General features: G+C 39.9%; 1 protein-coding gene across 3 annotated transcripts; it reads right to left on the bottom strand.

Annotated features, from left to right (window-relative positions):
• Positions 1–5832: 5832 nt before the first annotated feature.
• LOC103144506 (cytoplasmic polyadenylation element-binding protein 4) lies at positions 5833–16128 on the bottom strand. Of its 3 annotated transcripts, none has more exons than XM_007561524.2 (12): positions 15963–16128; positions 14037–15127; positions 13849–13947; positions 13119–13212; positions 11481–11531; positions 10969–10992; positions 10364–10540; positions 10180–10269; positions 9953–10071; positions 9235–9349; positions 8981–9162; positions 5833–8857 (listed from the first exon to the last, which is right to left on the bottom strand). In XM_007561524.2, exons 2-12 carry the CDS (start codon positions 15081–15083, stop codon positions 8630–8632), a joined length of 2226 nt encoding a protein of 741 aa, XP_007561586.1. In that variant the 5' UTR covers positions 15084–15127; positions 15963–16128; the 3' UTR covers positions 5833–8629. The 3 variants fall into 3 exon arrangements, with proteins under 3 accessions (XP_007561586.1, XP_007561587.1, XP_007561588.1); XM_007561525.2 differs by having other exon boundaries at positions 13119–13209; XM_007561526.2 differs by lacking the exon at positions 10969–10992.
• Positions 16129–17924: the final 1796 nt, after the last annotated feature.

The following is a 17924-nucleotide window of genomic DNA, read 5'->3' as shown; positions in this document are numbered from 1 at the left end:
CTGCCTTATCCAGCAAGTTTCGCATTAAATTAAGACATGCAAAATCATACAGAAATAGGTACATAAGCAGAATGTCTGCTCAAATTTAGCTCATTACCGTGAAATGGGCCTGGCTGACTTACAAGGGCTAATTTGGGTTAAAATGAGTTTAAAAAAAAATGCTGTAGCCTTTTGTTAAAACGCATACCACAACATAGAAAGCTTGACTCACCAGATTTAGAATCAAATCCTGCTGTTAAAATTCAGACATACTGTAAACGGTGACAGTGGATCATTATGGTTTTGAAAGGATTTAAATTATCATTAACACCCTGTAAGCGGCTATGAAGAGTCTGGTTGAGGTCAGAGATGTCTCTCGGCTGACGCTGCAAATGCTGAGAATATATTCAAAAGTCCACAGACGTTTGAAACAGAGAGAGGTGGAAGGTTTCAGTTCAACTCACAATTCAGTTTAATCTTCTTTTATTGGGGGAAACGTACCGTTCTCTGCACCTGTGGTCACACAGGCAGGTTGTCCACACATACAGTAATAAGGTCACCCGGGTACGCTGTCCAGATTTGTCTGATTAGTTCAGAGATAAAGTTTCTCTCTCTCTCTCTCTCTCTCTCTCTCTCTCTCTCTCTCTCTCTATCATTAGGATTACGGTGTTATCTACATTTTACCAGCTCAGCGGCCGCTGCATGATCCTGAAAGCTCTCACAGCACGAGCTTGTTCTCCAAAACAGGGAGGCAAATGGCACAGCAGTCACGCAGGACGCACAACCTATATTCTAGAGTGCAAGAATAAAGGATTATTCTTTTTCTTTTGTTTTTTTTTTTTTTTTTACAGTCTCATCGTGTCCGGCTCCAGAGGCCCGGTGGATCTCAGCCCGCTCCTCCAGATCAGGACACGAAAACTGACGGGGGAAAGAACCAAAGCTGCGCCAGTCAGCCGTCTCCCGACTGCTGCACAGTTTAAAAAAAAGAAAGAAAGAAACGAGAACCACCGCTTAGATTCGACTGCACTGAGATTTATCTACTTTGATTGAAAAAAGTTAGAAGAACGGTTTAGGAATAACGACTCCTCTGTATTTAGAGAGTGAGTGCTTGCAAAGGATTCCAGCTTCCAGCCCACAAAGTAACGCAGCTACTCTAACCAACTCCTTCTGTTTAAAGAAACCTGTAAGCCAAATAAGCCCAGATACATCTGCAAAACTAGCCTTGAAAACCAAGTGCTTCACATTTACTTGTTTCTGACGTCTTCCTTTACCTTTTGATGCAGTCTTGGCACGATTGGGAGGATTTATGGAGAAGACTTAAAGAATACTCATTAGGAGTTTTATGACCCAGAATGGGGACCGGAAGAGGATCTGGACAGATCAGCTAACCTAACACACATGTTTCTGGAAGGAGTTCAAGAATAAAATGTATCCGTGTATGGAGAAAACAAGTGAACCGAAAAAATTTAAACCAAGAACAAAGCCCTGTGGGGCACCAGCCAAGAAGAAACCTTTGGCTCTTTATCCTTAGAAATGGCAAATAAAAACATTTGCAATCACTGTCGTCGTTTTGAAAATTATTTTATCTTGTCATAGTTTATCACTGCATCATTGTAGCAGAAACATGACTCAAGAGAGCGAGGGTAAACCTCTGAAACCAGGTGTCAGGTCGATCTAGTTATCTATCCATTCCCGATATTTTATATATGAAGTTTTAATCGAGGACATCTCAGTTGTTATTTCTGTTAATTACTCTTGTAAAATAAAAGATAAAAAAAAAAAGAAGAAATCATGAAATTGAAATATCTGTTTGTTGCGCTCTCTGACTAGTTTGGTGTTTGTTTTTTTATCTTCAGATTTTCACCATGTAAATGTAAATGAAATCTGCCACCATGCTTGCAATTTATCTTCGTGAGGCTGGGATGCTTGTGGAGGTGGTGGAGCGGCGGAGCCTCCACGGTTACCTCTTGTACCTAGCAGAGGGCTTGAAAACGCGCTGCGAAATGGAGATATGTGTGTCTGCTTTTGTCTCAGGAACAGCACCAGGGAGAGCCGTGAAAACCAGTTTTCTTCAGCTACGGATGAAGCGTGAGGGAGGCATGCTGCACACACTAAAACGACTGCAGGAACATTTAGGGACGAAACAACAGCAAATATATGCAGCTTTTGAACATAACAGTGGACACAGTTCTGATCCTAAAACAACTGTCTACTAATGGTTTCAGAGAAATGATGTGACTTTTTAATGAGATCTGCGTCAACTTGAGCCATCGGCACCATGTTGCCATGCCGACACAGGTAACAAATGACGGTACAAACCAAATCACCATCTCGTCAAAAGACATCATTACAAATTATATGTAAGGTTCTACCCATGTCACATTACTGCGTATCTCTTCTGTGCTGCTATAGCCAAACAATGACACGCGGCTCTCTAGGAAACAACAATCCAATGTTGTTTTTATTTGCTCATTTCATTTATCAGTGTTGCTCATCATTATTTATTGAGATCTTTTCAGTTTTAAAATTTACCCAACCACCAAAGAAAGTCCAATCCAGTCCAGTCAGACTGGATTTGTTTCATAAGATTTACTCTCTCCCTCACTTTTCATTTTTGACGATTGTCCTTTAAAGAGCTCCGAACAATTTCAGGCAAAAAAAAAAAAAAAAGTATTATTTGTAGACATTTCAAAGATTTACTAGAAAATAAACCACAGTCACGTTCCGATGTGGCATCACAGTGGCAGCTACTGTTTTGACTGGGTTTACAAATGAGCAAGACGTTTCACATTAGCCGCTCGATTAGTCACTTTTCTTTACTCTGAAACTCTGCTCTTGGTGCTTTGCACTTTGATGTCAGTTTTTTTTTTCATCCTGCCAGAGTCAGCAGTGTTTGTACTGTATAAGCTGATAGTATCACTTTATTTTTTTCTCACAATGAGCCATTTTGTTCAGGATGTTGTAGAAAAGGTGTTAAAAGCATAAGTCAAGTGAGAGCAAGAAAAAACTAAAGTGCAGCTTCAATGCCACCTAGATGCTCTGACTCAGCAGATGTAAAGCCAAGGTCACACTAAAATGTAAATCCAGTTACTTCATAGCTTTTTAGCAAATTGTACGACGTGTCTTTTGCAAACATTAGACCAAAGGATCACTTTTCAACAGGCTACTATACTTCCTAAAACACTTTGTGAAGCTAACATCTCACTGCCTTAGTAATTTGAGCAGCAAACCTTTGATCAACAAGCTTAAGACAGCTGCAATTTTTCTAATAAACTGCATCTCTGAAGGTCCTTCAGCCTGTTCCACCGATGACAACCTCACACGCTAATGTATAAGTTACCAGATATGCTGGTAACTTATCGTCAAAGTAAGTTGCCACTGCCAGCTTACAAAAGCGCCAGCTCTTTCTGTCGTAGAGTACACATCGGTCCTGTTCTAGTGATAAAATTGATTTATTCTGAGTTTCCATTTACAAATCCTGGATTTAGTGTGCCATGGCCAGAACATATCGACGAGAAGCAGCCGTAATTATTGAGTCGTGTATGTAGTATTCTGATATACCCAATGATCTGTAAAAAAATAAATAAATAAATAACATAAAAAAATTATAGAAGCAAACAAGTATTTGTGAGGTCTTTGCCTAAATCATGCATGCTGACTCCAGCTATTGCATCAAAACTTTGAAAACTCACAGTTGTTTTCAGTTTTACTTGCATTAACATCTAAAAAGAATAAAATACCTAAACGTGTAAAGTTCAAGTTTAGATTTCAATAAAACCATAATTACGCTAAAACATGATTTTTTTATTTAAGTAACTTTTGTTGTGGTGTTGGTTCTTCATCGTGCAAATGGCCTTTTTAAAAGCTGCATTACAAATTTGTTCCCTTGACAAACAGCTGTTTTAATGCAGGTAAGCCTGCCCTCTCGTGGACATCTTGTGCAACTGCTATTACAAGTTCTTCATGTCACGTGGATACGAACACATTGACGTTTAAGAAAGAAATTGCAAAGATGCTGTTTAAACGAAACATCATAACTATAAGCAAGTAAAACTTGTTCACAGCTCAATTTAATTGAGGGAGGACAAAACAATGCTAACATACTTTAATATTTTAGTGCAACAGTCTCAACCTGACAATAAAAATGTCACAGTGTTAATCTTAACACTGGACTGCAATTATGGGTTCGCTTCGAGTCCAGTAAAAAAAAAAGAAAAAAAAAAGAGCTAAATAAAAACAGATGTTAATAAGAGCCCATTTAAAGAAACAAACACAAAAAACCCACAATGCCTTTGGAACATTTCCTAAATATTATTTTAGTTTGAAAAACATCGCCTGGAATCTGCACCAAACTATTCTAAGAGCTGACAGCGTTTAAATAATCTATGCTTAAAGAACACATCTATCCATAAACATCTTCTACATTAACATTAGGACTTTAATGAAGAGGTTCTGAGGTTGTGAACCAGTCATCATCCTCAGTTGGCCTGGCTGAGGGCAGAAAGCCTTTGTCTGATACGCCGGTTCTCCTCCAGCATCTTGGAGATGGTTCGGAGAACTGAGAGTTTGGCCTACCCAACACAGTGGACACACAAAAGGATGAAATGTTGAAACACCTTTAAATAAACCAAAAAGGTTGTACATTCATGCCTTTTTATTGTTGTCAAATGATGCAGTATTTAGGCTTTACGTAAGTGACTTAAAGTACATTAGTGTAACTTTCATATTAGCTTGTTGTCTTTCTTAATCTAATTCCTGTTTACATTTACATTGTGTATTTTGTGGCTGATGTTGCATTGATTGAGTTGTCAACTGATGCACTTTATAAATCCTACCTTTTCATTTGTAGACTGGGTGCTCGATCTTTGGGTCAAAGAGAAGACATCTCCATCCACTAGAGCAGAGGACGTGCTGGCACCTGATGACAAAAGCACAAATTTCTTGTGAAATTTATACAGTAAATATACAATACATTGAATACTTCTATTCTGGTTTTTCAAAGGTAGGAGTTAATTTTTGTATTGAACATCAAATTGTTACTTATTTAAGAGCTGCTAAGACTCCCACTCCACACACAACTTTAAATATATATATATATATATATATATATATACATTTTATGCCAATTAAAAAAAAAACCCTCTTGACCATTACTTTAAGAGCACATTTCACTATTTAAGCCACATTTTCAAACCCCGTTTCTATTCCGAGAAATTAGACTTTCATTTTATTATGTCACACACAGATAGCAGATCTTTGAACGTATGTTTTTCCATTAATTACAATGTTTCATTTTAGTAATTGCTGGCTAAGCTAATGCTAGTTTTCCTGGTTTAGTGCCCTTAACTCCTCTCTAGCGCTGATGTTTGTCACCTAGCTAATACAAACTAGCTTGCCATTTTCAGATAATATTAATATTACACTCCGTTTGGTTTTTCTTGGTTTATGGAAGGATTGTTTTTACTTGAGGACGACTTTAGCATCCATTTTGTCGACGTTTTCGCAACCGTGGTGGCCTTTGGACTCACAGCGCGGCTTTTGAGATTTGGAAATTTGACTTTTAAAAGTGGCTTCTTTGCTTTTTCACGTTTCTTTTTATTCCGCTTCTTTCCGCGCTCATCGTTCTCGGAGGGAGTGGAGGCAACCAGCTGGTCCGATCCAAATTCGGTTGTTTGACTGGAGCTTAGCCGAGACCCGAACCGGGGAACATACTTAACAGGCAACATCCTGAAACAGAACGAATGGGAGTTTAAAAGGCGCGTTACCACCGGAAACCAGCAGGTGGCACTGTTAGCTCAACAAAATGGAGGGAGACGAGAAGGAACAAAAAAAGAACTCTTTAAAAGAACGGAATAATTTTCTTCCTCACAGCTGTTTTATTCATTCAACATCTCACATTACAAATACTTCAAATGTATGCATACAGTTACAAACAGTTGGCAGCAAATTAATTTATGACTTTAGGTCTTTTACTTCAATACTACAAACCAACTATAAAAACTGACGTCTGCATTGTAGCGAAAATTAATCAGGAAGAAAATATAAAAATTGGAACTTACATATAAAGGTGAAATGACTTAGTAAAAATCAAAATATCAGGTAAAAAAAAAGTTAATAAATATAACCTTCCCAGCATTCAATTAAAAACTATTGAAATTTAGCAATCAAGCTATATATACTAAGACATAATCAATGTTCTTTTTTTTCCCCATGTGAAAATGTGAAGCTTGTTACAGCAATTCAAACTAGATAGAGTATAACACTTCACCCCAAAATAAAAAGTTCAGATCAAAATGATGTTATACATTTCAGTTGAAAATATAGCAAATGCCAAATACATCATCAACCTTGTATATATATATATATATATACATACAATGTTTTCAATCACAGTAGCATGGTAGTAGCAAAACAAGAAGCACAAAACTAATGTTTACAAAATAAATTTAGGTATAAATTATTCTTTTTTTTATTTTCAGACACCAGCATGAACAATAGGGAAAAAAAAAAAGTAAAAGACTGCATGATTTATATGATTGAATGACGTACACTGCGGAGAACTGTTTCTGGAAAGAAGTATTGCACGTAATGGCTCAAAGTTAACTTGCAACATTAAATAACATTCAGGTTATGTCCCAAAGCATGCCACATCACAAATGAGGAGGAGCGGGTCAGGGGGGAGTCAAGTGATCATGTCTCCTCACCTATGTCCTACTGAGTGTCCAATACATTACAAAAAACACATCCAAAGTGTTGTTATGGTGTATATTGCATAAACATGTCTGTGTAAAGGAAGGCAGACTCGATCGTGTAGAGAGACGCTACAAGAGAGGCAATCTCAACGAGATAGGAAAAGATTTCTTTTTTTTTTTTCCTTTTAAAAAAACAAAAAAAAAGAGGAGGAGTAGATCTAGTGCATAACGTTAGGTCCTGCATTATGACTAGCCGTGTTATCTCTTATGCATGCCGAGAATAAGTAGAACTAACAGGCAGTTTCAGAAAGAAGATCCAAAACAGATGATATCCACTCTGGTGGCAAAAGGGAAGATTTTACATTGTTCAAAGCCAAACATTTAGTTTTATGAGACTCTTATAGACTACACCAAGGAGAAAAATATCAGATTATACTCAATACTATCAAAATCAGTTTAGAAAGGTCTTGCCATGCCTTAGGATCCTGTAATAATATTTATTAGGAGAGAGAACTGTATACGACGGGCTTCTGAAAAGCCTCATTTTTTCTGTTTACTTTTTTTTTTTCCATTTTATCTACAGAATTACACCAATGCAACAGACAATTTTCAGATTTACCAGCACTTAAATATATAAAAGCTAATTGAAAAATTATATTAATCACTTTCTTTAAATGAAATTTACCATAAATGCAGATCTCTTAGTAACAAAGGTACAAAATTATTTTTCCACAAAGTGAAAAAAATGAGGTATTGCAAAAGGAGTTCTCCCATTTGTGAAAAATGTGCCTAAAATGACAATTGAAAAAAATATTTAGAAAAAGTAGTGCATAATAAATGTATATATGTTCATGACAAAATAATCAGCTATAAAACACTGTACAAAAATCAGCAGGCCATGTATAAAATAATATCTTTATCTCTGTGACAGCAAATTCAAGCTACTACCATAATCCAACCACAACACTTGTGATAGAGAGCTCCAGTCACGGTAGAGCGTGCAGTGGTACACCATGAGGACAGCTCAGGGAGACTGGACTGTGCATTCCCATTAGTTAGTACTACATTAGCATGTTAGCTTCCAGTGCTAAGATCCCTGACGATATAAAGTGAATAAATACTACTGCCAATACCTGAGCCCTGAGGGCCGTGTCTTTAATCAGCTGAAAACTACAAACTGAAACCCCAGCCTAGCCTCTGTTAACCAACAAGAGGACCACTTCGACGTAAACCCCCAGATCAATGACTGTTCGGACTACAGATTTAGGCCATTCTTTGGTTTGCTCTTTCTGGTTCCAAGTGTTAGCTTTTAAACCAAGACCTAAAAGTTCATGCCAACAATCTTAAACGTGTGCCAAACTTGAGGGAGGATTTTTGTTATCTGACGTGTTTTTGTTTTTTTACCGTGACCAGAGGCTATTCACTAATCTACTTGGAAAAAGTAAATTGATCCATCCGAAACAAGAGTTCCAACCATTTGCACTCAACCTTTGGTAAATGGTACAGTTGTTCTTAAATCCTGCAAGCACAAAGTAAGGAAAAATGCGCCTTTTCAAAAACTCAACTTCCACAGTTTGTGTACTGATTCAGGCGTGATCAAACCTCAGTTAAATCTTATGTTACTTTCAACAACAAATGTAAGCAGCTTTGCCAACTAACAGGAAATCAAAGAGTACACTCAGGTAGAAAAAAAAAAAAAACCCAGAACATCTAAATTCAAATCTAATGCATCCATATGCTCATGCACACTTAATGTCAAAACATAAATGGGATTCGACTCTTTTCTGTTAACTTCTTTTAGATGGCCAAATTTAAAAAAAATAAAAAAAGAAATAAATTAGTTTTTTTTTTTTAACTTAAAAGAAAAGTGCATTTATTTTTCATACTACAGCCTATACCCCCTTCCCTAAATTCTCGCACTCCCTCCCCTGATCATGCGTTGCTCCCTCCCTCTAGCCTTAGTTCCAGCGGAAGGAGATGTGTCGCGGTCGGTCCCCGCCCTCCTTCACCAGCGGCTTGTGGAATTCGCGTCCGGCCCGGGAGTGGATGGCCGCCCAGCAGTACTCACAGTAGTACTGCAGGCAGGTCACGTTGGCGCAGAAGAAAGGAGCGAACTTCCCCCCGCAGCGCGTGCCCTGGCACTCGTCGCACAGCTGGTCATCCAGGACATATGGCTTCACTTCCACCTGAGGGGAGAGGAGAACTGTCAAGATGGCGACCCAAGCTGTAGCATAAAGAAAAGGCAGATTCAGATTTTTTTTTTTTTTTTTTTTTCTTTTAATGGCTAAGCATGAGATGGATCAACCGACCCGTTTATCAATCTCCCCGTGTTGCAGTTGAACAAATCGGGCACTGATGGCTGCAATGTAGCTTTGCTGATTGGAGAAGGCCACTCTCCCTGCGCCTTTTGGATACTTCAGTTCGGGATCCGTGTCAATCCCAGCGTAGCACACCCCCCCGTACAGACGATCCATGATCATAGCGAGCTCAACTGGAAAGGACGATAAAATACACGTTTTTAAAACGCCTCTCACTCAGGCCTGCTAACACTCTGCTCATTCACCTGCACGTAGGGGGCGAGGTACACCTCCTACGAAGATGGTCTTCCTTGGGTCCAACGGCTGAGAGCCGTCCATCACAAAGTCACTGTCGTTAAGGTTCCAGGGTCGAATCTGGACCTACAAAAAGCAAATAAAGCTCCATGTAAATACATGTAAAATGTCAAAAAGGCAATTATTCAAATTTCATTACACAGTGACATACTTCACGTGGATATTTCTGTTCATTGTGATGAGTAAGGGCAACAGATGTTTATGAGCCAAAATAAAAAGTTACTGAAAGTTTACAGATTGCATAAAACTAAGTATAAGAAGAAGAAGAAGAAAAAAAGAGGACTTTTAATACAGAAGTCTTATTTTTAGCTCTACATAATCACTGGAAAGACAGCCGACATGTCAAGGAGAGAGTCACTGAGAACCTCCAGTGTTGGGGTGAGCCACAAACGGTTATTGCTCTGGAAGCTGTACTCAAGCAAATTAAAAGGAAAATTCAGCTACTGGGAGAAAAACAAAAATGGTCATGGAAAAATATGCAAAAAATAAATGAATAAATAAAAAGGGACAGACATATGCAATACCGTACATGGATATTTTTTAGTTGGTCGAGGTTAAATTCTAGCAGAAAACCAGAAAGTCCAAATGCATTCCAAAAATGGGTTTTGAGTCGAGCCTAGGAGTGTATATCTACCCACCAGGAGTAAAAAAATAAGGCAAAACACTCACAGGCTTGTCTTTGATGGTGGGACTGGAGACGCACAGGTACAGTTTCCCGTCCTCCTGTATACAGGCGTCAATCAGAGCCTGCACAGAGCTTTCATCTTGAAACAGCAGGAATGCATATCCTGGAAGGAGTTGCACAGCCGGAATCAGGAGCGTGATTTAAATGAACAGATATTTTTAGTCAAAAAGAAAAAGACAAAAATCAAGGAAGTGAGGCACACTTAACTCACCTTTTGGTGGAAAATAAGACTTGCTCTCTGCCTTGTGGGGCCAATCAACAAAGAGATGACCAAATCGGCGGAAACTGGCAGTAATTTCATCTGGGAAAACGGAGCTCAAAGTCAGAAGTAATCTCCAGCACGACAACCACTTCCTAACTAATAAATGTACTCGGGTATTTAAAAACGTTTTTACCTTCGTCTATGTCCGGGGGGAGGCCTCCAACAAACACTTTGCGGGAGTAGCGCTCCACACGTTCGCCGTTGAGGTGTGGGAAGCAGTGGGCGGAGCCGAGGCCAGCGAGCCCCTGGTCACCGGACTCGTCCTCTCCAAAGGAGCGCTCGTCCTCCATGGGGAACAGAGATGAGTGGCCTGGCAGAGAAAAATCACTTGGATGAAAATGCTGGCTTGACACAACTGACGTTAAACATAAATCAAAACCATTTCGACAACAAGAAAGGGAAGTAAAGGGCAAGGTTTGGATTGAATTAAAAATAATGAAATATCAAGGAGCCAGCAGAAAAAAGCAGAGAAAATGGGCTTTAACCCATTGTTTTCATTTCTTATTATTGATCTTTTTGATTGGGCAAAAGTGAGTGTTAAGAATTGATCATTTAGTTCCTATGAAACTGGTTGAATTCTTGGTAAGGTAAGAAATCTGTAAAGCTAAACGGAAAGGCGCCCTGACATTATTTTGAGGAAAGGATGAAAATTAAGATCTGGTAGACAAACAAGAGGCTATAAACAAAATAGAGGGGGCAACAATTTATCAGGGAGAACAAGACATTCATTAGCTTTACCTCGTCTTCTGCCATAACTTCTTGCTGCATGTAAAACACAAAACACTCTTGAAATAAGTTTAAAGACACTAAAAGAAAAAAATAAATAAAAAAGACGCTACCAGGGCTTGAAATGTATTGATCCCCAGCTACAATTTCTCTTAAAGCAACATCCAATCGAAATTTACAGAATATTTTGCATGTTTTCCCTAAATAAGCTTCATTTACAGTAGTTTTAGTTTTCTTTTAAACTTGAAGGGGCAATCAGCATTTTTTTTTAATCATGTAATAAGACTGGACTGTTTGTTCAACTCTGCCAGAAAACTTGATAAGGCTATTGATTGAATTGCCACGCTGTATTTTTTTGTAGTTCTCTTCTTTAATCTAGCACAGGTTTAGGTTAAAAATGGTTATGTCACATCCATAATTTGCATGATAATTAAAAAAATAAGTTTAAGATTATTTGTTTGCATGTGGCCGACACAAATTTCAAGCCCCAGCTTGGCTTTAGTACTGCATATTATGTTGCATACCATTCAAAGGTAGAGGCACATCTCCACCCTGATGTGGGAAAGTGTAGCGTCCTAAAAGACAAAAACAAAAGAAGTAAATAAATATCTGAAACCTCAGAAAATATTGCCACAAGGATTTGAATGTTTTGGAAAAAGGATACCCAAAACAGTGATTACAGATAGTATTTTCAAATCGGTAATGTGCTGCAAAGGCAAAAAAGTCTGAACTGTTTGAAAAGGGTAAGAAATATTACAACATTGTGTCCTTATTATGGCAATAAAAATTTGATTCAAATTTACACAATAAAGAACTCCCAAAATGTTTGTATCAAAGTTTAGTTTAATTAAATGGGGGGGAAAACAAGTTGCTTGAAAAAAAACAAAAAAAAACAAAAAAACAAAGGATTTGTGGGAATAAAGTAAATGCTGACCAAAATCCTCTCAGGTTACTTGTAAAACTGAGTAATCTGCAAAATACACTGAATCAGAATGTATATCCACTGCAATATAAAAAGGGCTTAGATGCAATACTTGGTAAGATATGAAATATTAAGTACCATGCACTAAATAATATCTTCAATCTGTTCTCTCGTCCTCCTTGATATCCACACCTGATGTAAAATGTTGAAAATGCTGATGAAAGTGTTATATCTTCCAATATAACCACAATCGAAATTGTCCACGCAACATTCAGCAATAATAGAAATACATTGACTGAACTGAAACCCGTTTTAATGTTGTGCCAATTTAAATCTGATTTTAAACACAATTAGTTGTAAATGTCACTACTCTTAATAGTTCATAAAACAGGAGAAAAATGTGATTATCATGAATCAGGAACAAGTTCCAGTCGAGTTATGTTGTATTCACAAAATGTACTAAATAACTTGGATAATCACTAATAGAGATAGACTAATGAGTTGGTTTTTTTTTGGACATTTTGGACATTAAAATGCTGTAGCAGTGTTTTCAAGGTTGCACTGTACTGTGTGTAAAAGATTTATTGAGATAAAGTGCTGGAAGTGCAATAAATGTTTTTTATTGCAGCTATCACTAAGTTTTATGTGAGGAGCCACGTTGGATTCATCCCCTTCCCACTTGGAATGATGGCATCATGCTACACTATTAGCTTTTATTAAAAATAAATAAATTAAATAAATAAAAAAGCCCAAAACCTTGATCTACTACTGCGTAATAATTATTGCTGCTTGAAATCAGAAAAACAAGCTGGACATGTTGATGTTTGTGAATTTCATAATAATGACATGACTTGGAATAAACATAGTTTAAAACAGACTTTTAAAGTCTGTTTCGGGTGCTAATGCAAATTTATAATGGCAATAATATTCAATATTATTGAATATTATTGCCATATAATAATATATGTGTGCTCTACATTTTGTAGAGCACACAATGTTAAATAAATGTTCTCTTTGACTGTTCAAATGCCATATAAGACTCGTATTGTTACAATCTAGATTTAGTTTTAGCTAGGAATCAAACTAAAGCTCAAAAATAACTTGTATCTAACTGCATTTAGCAAATGCAAATGAAAATATGAAATCCAATCAACTGCCACTTATTTTATTTTCATGTCCGATCCTCAACCTCAGTCTAAAGCCAGCTGCAAGGAAAACAATCGTTGGTGCGGGAACCAACCTTTTAAGGAATCCTGCTCAGCCCTCATAATGTCAATCAGGGAGTTCTCCAGAGAGTGCATGTTGAACCCATCAAAAGACCGTGTCCTATCCTGCTGGAAGAGAAAACTACAACATTTAGACTTGCCGTTTCCCTCTTCAGATACAGCAGCGTACAAAACCTGGCATGGCAAACTACAAAAACCCATCAGTGACAATTCCTGTGACAGTACAGTGATAAGGAGAAGAAAAGGAATCTATCCATTGTTTCTTGTAATACCACATTGAAAGATATCGAACTCGAGAAGGTGAATAAAAACTCTAAAACTCATCCAGTATGCAACACAAATCATGCAAGACTCGCACCACTGAGTATAAGAGAGAGCTGAGGGCACACAAAGCAGCAGAGGAGCACAAGACTTCTTAAATCAGGACAAGAGGAAGCACATGTGATCAGACCAGATGATAAGACTGCTCTCATTTAACCAAATGATCTAGATAAGGCCTAAGAACATAAGCACACACTCAACAAGTTTCTATTCATTCAACTAGATGGCTTAGCTGTCACGTATCCTGTTTTGCCAAAAAGGCCCGTTTGTTGCATTCGACACAGACCAGCATGTGAAACAGGATTAACATTTGTCCCTGAAAACCACATGAGACGTACACAGTTTACACAATTACCGACTCCCAATTCCGTTTAAACCTTTTCTTAACACACTTCATATACAGTAACCCAGCTCTCTGCCAACCTGGAAAGAATACACGCTGTCGTTGCGGTTCATGCTGTCCTCAACCCAGCCTTTGTGGTTTATGCCAGAGGTATTTCTGGGGAACTTCTGCGAGGGAATCTGCAAAATAGATTACTCGATCTGTTATTTTTCTTAATGGTGGTAAATATCTGAGAAGGTTCACAAACTTGATCTCGGTAATCAGCTACCTGGTTGTTGGGGAAGGATTTCTTCAAAGGGGAGTAGGAGTTTAGGCTGGTCACCCCTCCCCCGACGCCCCGCCGGTACTCTCGAACCCCTTGTGTGCCTCCCCAGCCACTGTAGCCACCTGGACTCCAGGAGGTGGACGTTGGAGTGGACAGACTCTGGTAACTTCCCCAAGGAGACGGGGGCTTGTTTTGAGCAGGAGCAAGATGGGGCAGCTGGGGGAATGGTCCAGCACGATGGGGGTGCGGCGGGAAGGAAGGCTGGGGTTGATGAGGACTAGCTGGGGAGCGGCGGTGCTGCGGAACCCCTTGACCATGAGGATGGGGTGTGGGAGGGTGGTGCTGGGTGACTGGTCCGATCTGTGGTGAGAAACTACCTCCTACGCCGAAGCCAGGCCCGGCGTGGTGAGAGAAGTTCTGGAACAGTAGAGGTGGGCCGTTTGTGTTGGAGCCAGCAGGACCGAAGAACGCGCCAACATCTTCCCCGACAACAGGAGACTGGTTAGATGGAACAGCAGGGGACCAGTTGTTAAAGCTGGTCAGTGAAGACGGGGAAGGGGTGGACTGTGCACAGCTTGTAGCCAATCCCAGGTTGTCCTGGTAGTCAAAGCTGCTCAACACCGGAGACTCGATTCTTAACTTCTCCTTTCCAACGCTGCTTTCCAGGGAACCCTTCTCCAAGGAGCCATCATCAGGATGGGCCCCCTCAAGCTCCGTTAGGCCTCCTCCGACCTCCTGCTGGCCTGGAGACAAAGTCTGAGGCTGGGTCTGAACTTGGGACTTCTCCTGCATGTCTTGGAGATCCAGGGCTTTGGACTTGTCCGACTCCAGGATCTCATCTTGCATGTTACCGTGCTGGGCTACGGTAGGGAAGAGCCAAGCACTGCCCCCATTGGTGGAGCAGGCGTTGTTTACAAAGGAAGGAGGGCTGGGGGGGTTGGAGGAGTGCTGAAGGTGCTGTGGCTGGAGGTGAGGAGGGATCCTAACAGGGAACGCAGATTTATTACCACTGCCGTTCTTCACCAGAACTCCAAAGCCGTAGTCCCCCATTTAGGACGCCCTGTAGGTTTTCAGCTTTCACCGTCTTCTTTATCCTAAAACGTGGGTAGAGAACAGTCAAGACAGAGGCCGGATTACATGATCATGTTCATTTGATCACTGTTAAAGATAATGATAAAAAAAAATTAAATAAATAACCACACCAGACGCAGAGAATGTATCTTTGCTGCAGCCTGCCTGGTCTTGTGATGCAATCAATGAGATTAAATCATTGACTGGCCAGGCCATGGGAGGCCTGGATGTAATATAACACTATGGCAGGCAGGCTCGGAAAACACCCAGTCACACCAACTCAGGCTGCTGGACGCCTGCTCTGCTCAGGCTGACGTCTCCAAAGGTCGTCAGGCAGCTAGCAGCAAAGCTAACAGCTGCTCATGCGCCCTTTTAATCACGCAGAGTCCATTTTAAACCCCACTCAGGCGAACAGCACGTACACCCACCGTCTAATGTCCCTTATACCGCAATGACCTCTTCAAAAACACCCGTTTAAACACAGGGAAAAGTGTTGCTGACGTCTCCAGGGTAGTTCCCTTCACCAAGCCGCTAAGCTAGGATAATGGTCGATAACCCAGCAGACGTTGTAGCGTATTTGCAAACCAGCCAGAAGGCAATAAACGACCTCAGCCGCTTTAACGTCTTTCGAAATTTCGCCAGCGTACACGACAGCCTTATCAGTGGCAAGTTTAGAAACGGTGCGTGGCTCTTTAAACGACCTCGTCTGTTTCGTGTCCTGTACGTTCAATGTCACACACACTTACCAATCCTTGTCATCATTTTTTTACATATCAAAGTAACGCAGCGAGGCCTTTAACCGCAGCTCCATCGAATCAACAACCTGGCAAAAAATTGCATCATTTCACATATAGCTACCTTCAGTTCGCCGTCATGACCTTATCGTTAAGATGTTGCCATATTTTAGCGTTTTCCCTTTTTCTGGGTTTCCTAAGCAGCCGGTGTAAATGGGTCTTCTCTCTCTCTCTCTCTTCTAGATGACAGCTGGGCCAGTGGGGAGACACTTCCGTCTCCATTCCCCGCCTCCAGCCGCCTTAGCCAGCCAATCTGTGAAAGGATTTCCTCCACATCGCCCCGCCCACATTATCTGTAATCTGCCGTCTGATAGGATAATTGCTGTAAGCACACGCCCACGTCACATATTGTCAATGAATGGCAGTTCCATCTCTTTCCAAATAAGGAGGGCTTGAAATCAATAGCAGTTGTAGGGAAGGTAGATTAATAAAGGTTAAAAATACCATATTAGTGTATGTGTGTTACTGTTTCCGTGGGGTGTGGAGTGGGCTTTCAAGACAGCTTTTTAAACTGTCACATGTGAAGTTGTAACATTCACAACTTTGTGGTCATTCAAGAATATAAAATAGTAATTTCTTAAAGAAACAGGTCTGTGCCAACAGTGCTTTGAAAAAGTATACAAACGTATTCACGCATCTTTAACCTTTTATTTACAATATTATCAGACTAAATGGAGAACATCAGCGAACAGCAAATTTTAGGTGTCCATTCTAACATGAATTTGTCTTAATCTAAACAACTCCATTGTAGCTCTAGCTAGTTGTTACGACCTGCCAGAAGGTGAATCATCTCAGCCCTAAAGTCTAACAGGTTTTCTTCCTAGATTGTCTTGTTTTTAGCTCCATCCATTTTCCTATCAACTCTCACCAGTTTTCTTGTCCCTGGTGAAGACAAGCATATACTCAGTATAATGTTTCAACATGAAAACAGCGTGTTCGACTTGATGTGCCATGTTAGTTTTTTTTTTAGTTTTTTTTTTGCCACAAATGGTTTTGGGTGTAGATCAAACTGTTAAATTTCTACCAGTTCTGACCAAAGTTACACAAGTAATGTTTGGGTAACATTTACTCAAAGCTTAAAGAAAAGAAGGAAACGAGTTATGAATTTCAATATCCTCACAGTCAATAGATTTCAAAACCATGGTGTAGTATTTGCAAAGGCAAATGAGATGATTTGGGTAAACAAATGGTTTGTCCTCCACTTCAATCTGGATTGTATCTCCATGTCATGACTTAAGACTGATAGATATTTATTATAGAAAAATCTATACACATACATTAAAGCAATACCTGCTTTTATTTGAAAAAAAAACAGTTAAGAAAGACAGAGAGTAAGAAATTCATTGGTTTCCCCTCTGTAGTCTTTGTGGCATTGTGAGTCCCCCTGGGCAGACCCACCCTTCATTTGTATCCTGAAGTAGCAGTGGCAGGCACCAGCCCATCCCACTCTCTGCAGGGCCTGTTGGGTTGGTTTAACAACACAATGATGTGTCTTCAGCGTCTGGTTTCCCTTAGCACTACCAAACAGCAAGTCCAGGTGTTGCAGGTTTAATAGTCTGACCTTCCAAGTGAGAGCGACAGCGTTGACATGGGGGTTTGAAGGTGTGTGCATCTGCATGCCACGAGCCTTTTGAGCCGTGTCAGCATAATTTGTCTGTAAAAGCAACAAACTTTATTCCCCAGAGGAGGTAGGTCGAGTCTTTATGCAGCAAAATACTTAAAGGACATCCTGTATTATATAAATATGTTTTGAAGGCCCAACAGCAGACAAAAGTGCAGAGCACGCATTCACCCCCAAATGGATCCTAAATGATTCATCTGTGTAACTTAGGCACCCGGTCATTAATTCATTAGTTAGCTGTGGAGGACAGGACAGACGTCCACAGAGTGCCTGGGGCCAGCTGTCTCAGGTTTCTCTGCTCTGACACACAGCCTCCTCTCTGCGGTCCAGCCCCCTCTCTGCTAATTTCACCATATCGGTGAAAAGAAGCTGTGTCACTGTCTTCCAAGTGTGAGCTGGTAGACA

Source organism: Poecilia formosa, unplaced genomic scaffold (genome assembly GCF_000485575.1).
Source record: "Poecilia formosa unplaced genomic scaffold, Poecilia_formosa-5.1.2 Scaffold128, whole genome shotgun sequence".
Classification (NCBI taxonomy): Eukaryota; Metazoa; Chordata; class Actinopteri; order Cyprinodontiformes; family Poeciliidae; genus Poecilia; species Poecilia formosa.
This window is presented reverse-complemented; position numbering and strand designations above follow the sequence as displayed.

Excerpts from the sequence above, each read along its gene's own strand:
- LOC103144506 (XM_007561524.2), bottom strand. The coding sequence starts at position 15,083 with ATGGGGGACTACGGCTTTGGAGTTCTGGTGAAGAACGGCAGTGGTAAT. Across the intron at positions 10,541-10,968 it reads AAGTTATGGCAGAAGACGAG|GCCACTCATCTCTGTTCCCC; the intron begins GTAAAGCTAATG and ends TTTCTCTGCCAG. Across the intron at positions 9,350-9,952 it reads CCACCATCAAAGACAAGCCT|GTCCAGATTCGACCCTGGAA; the intron begins GTGAGTGTTTTG and ends TGCTTTTTGTAG.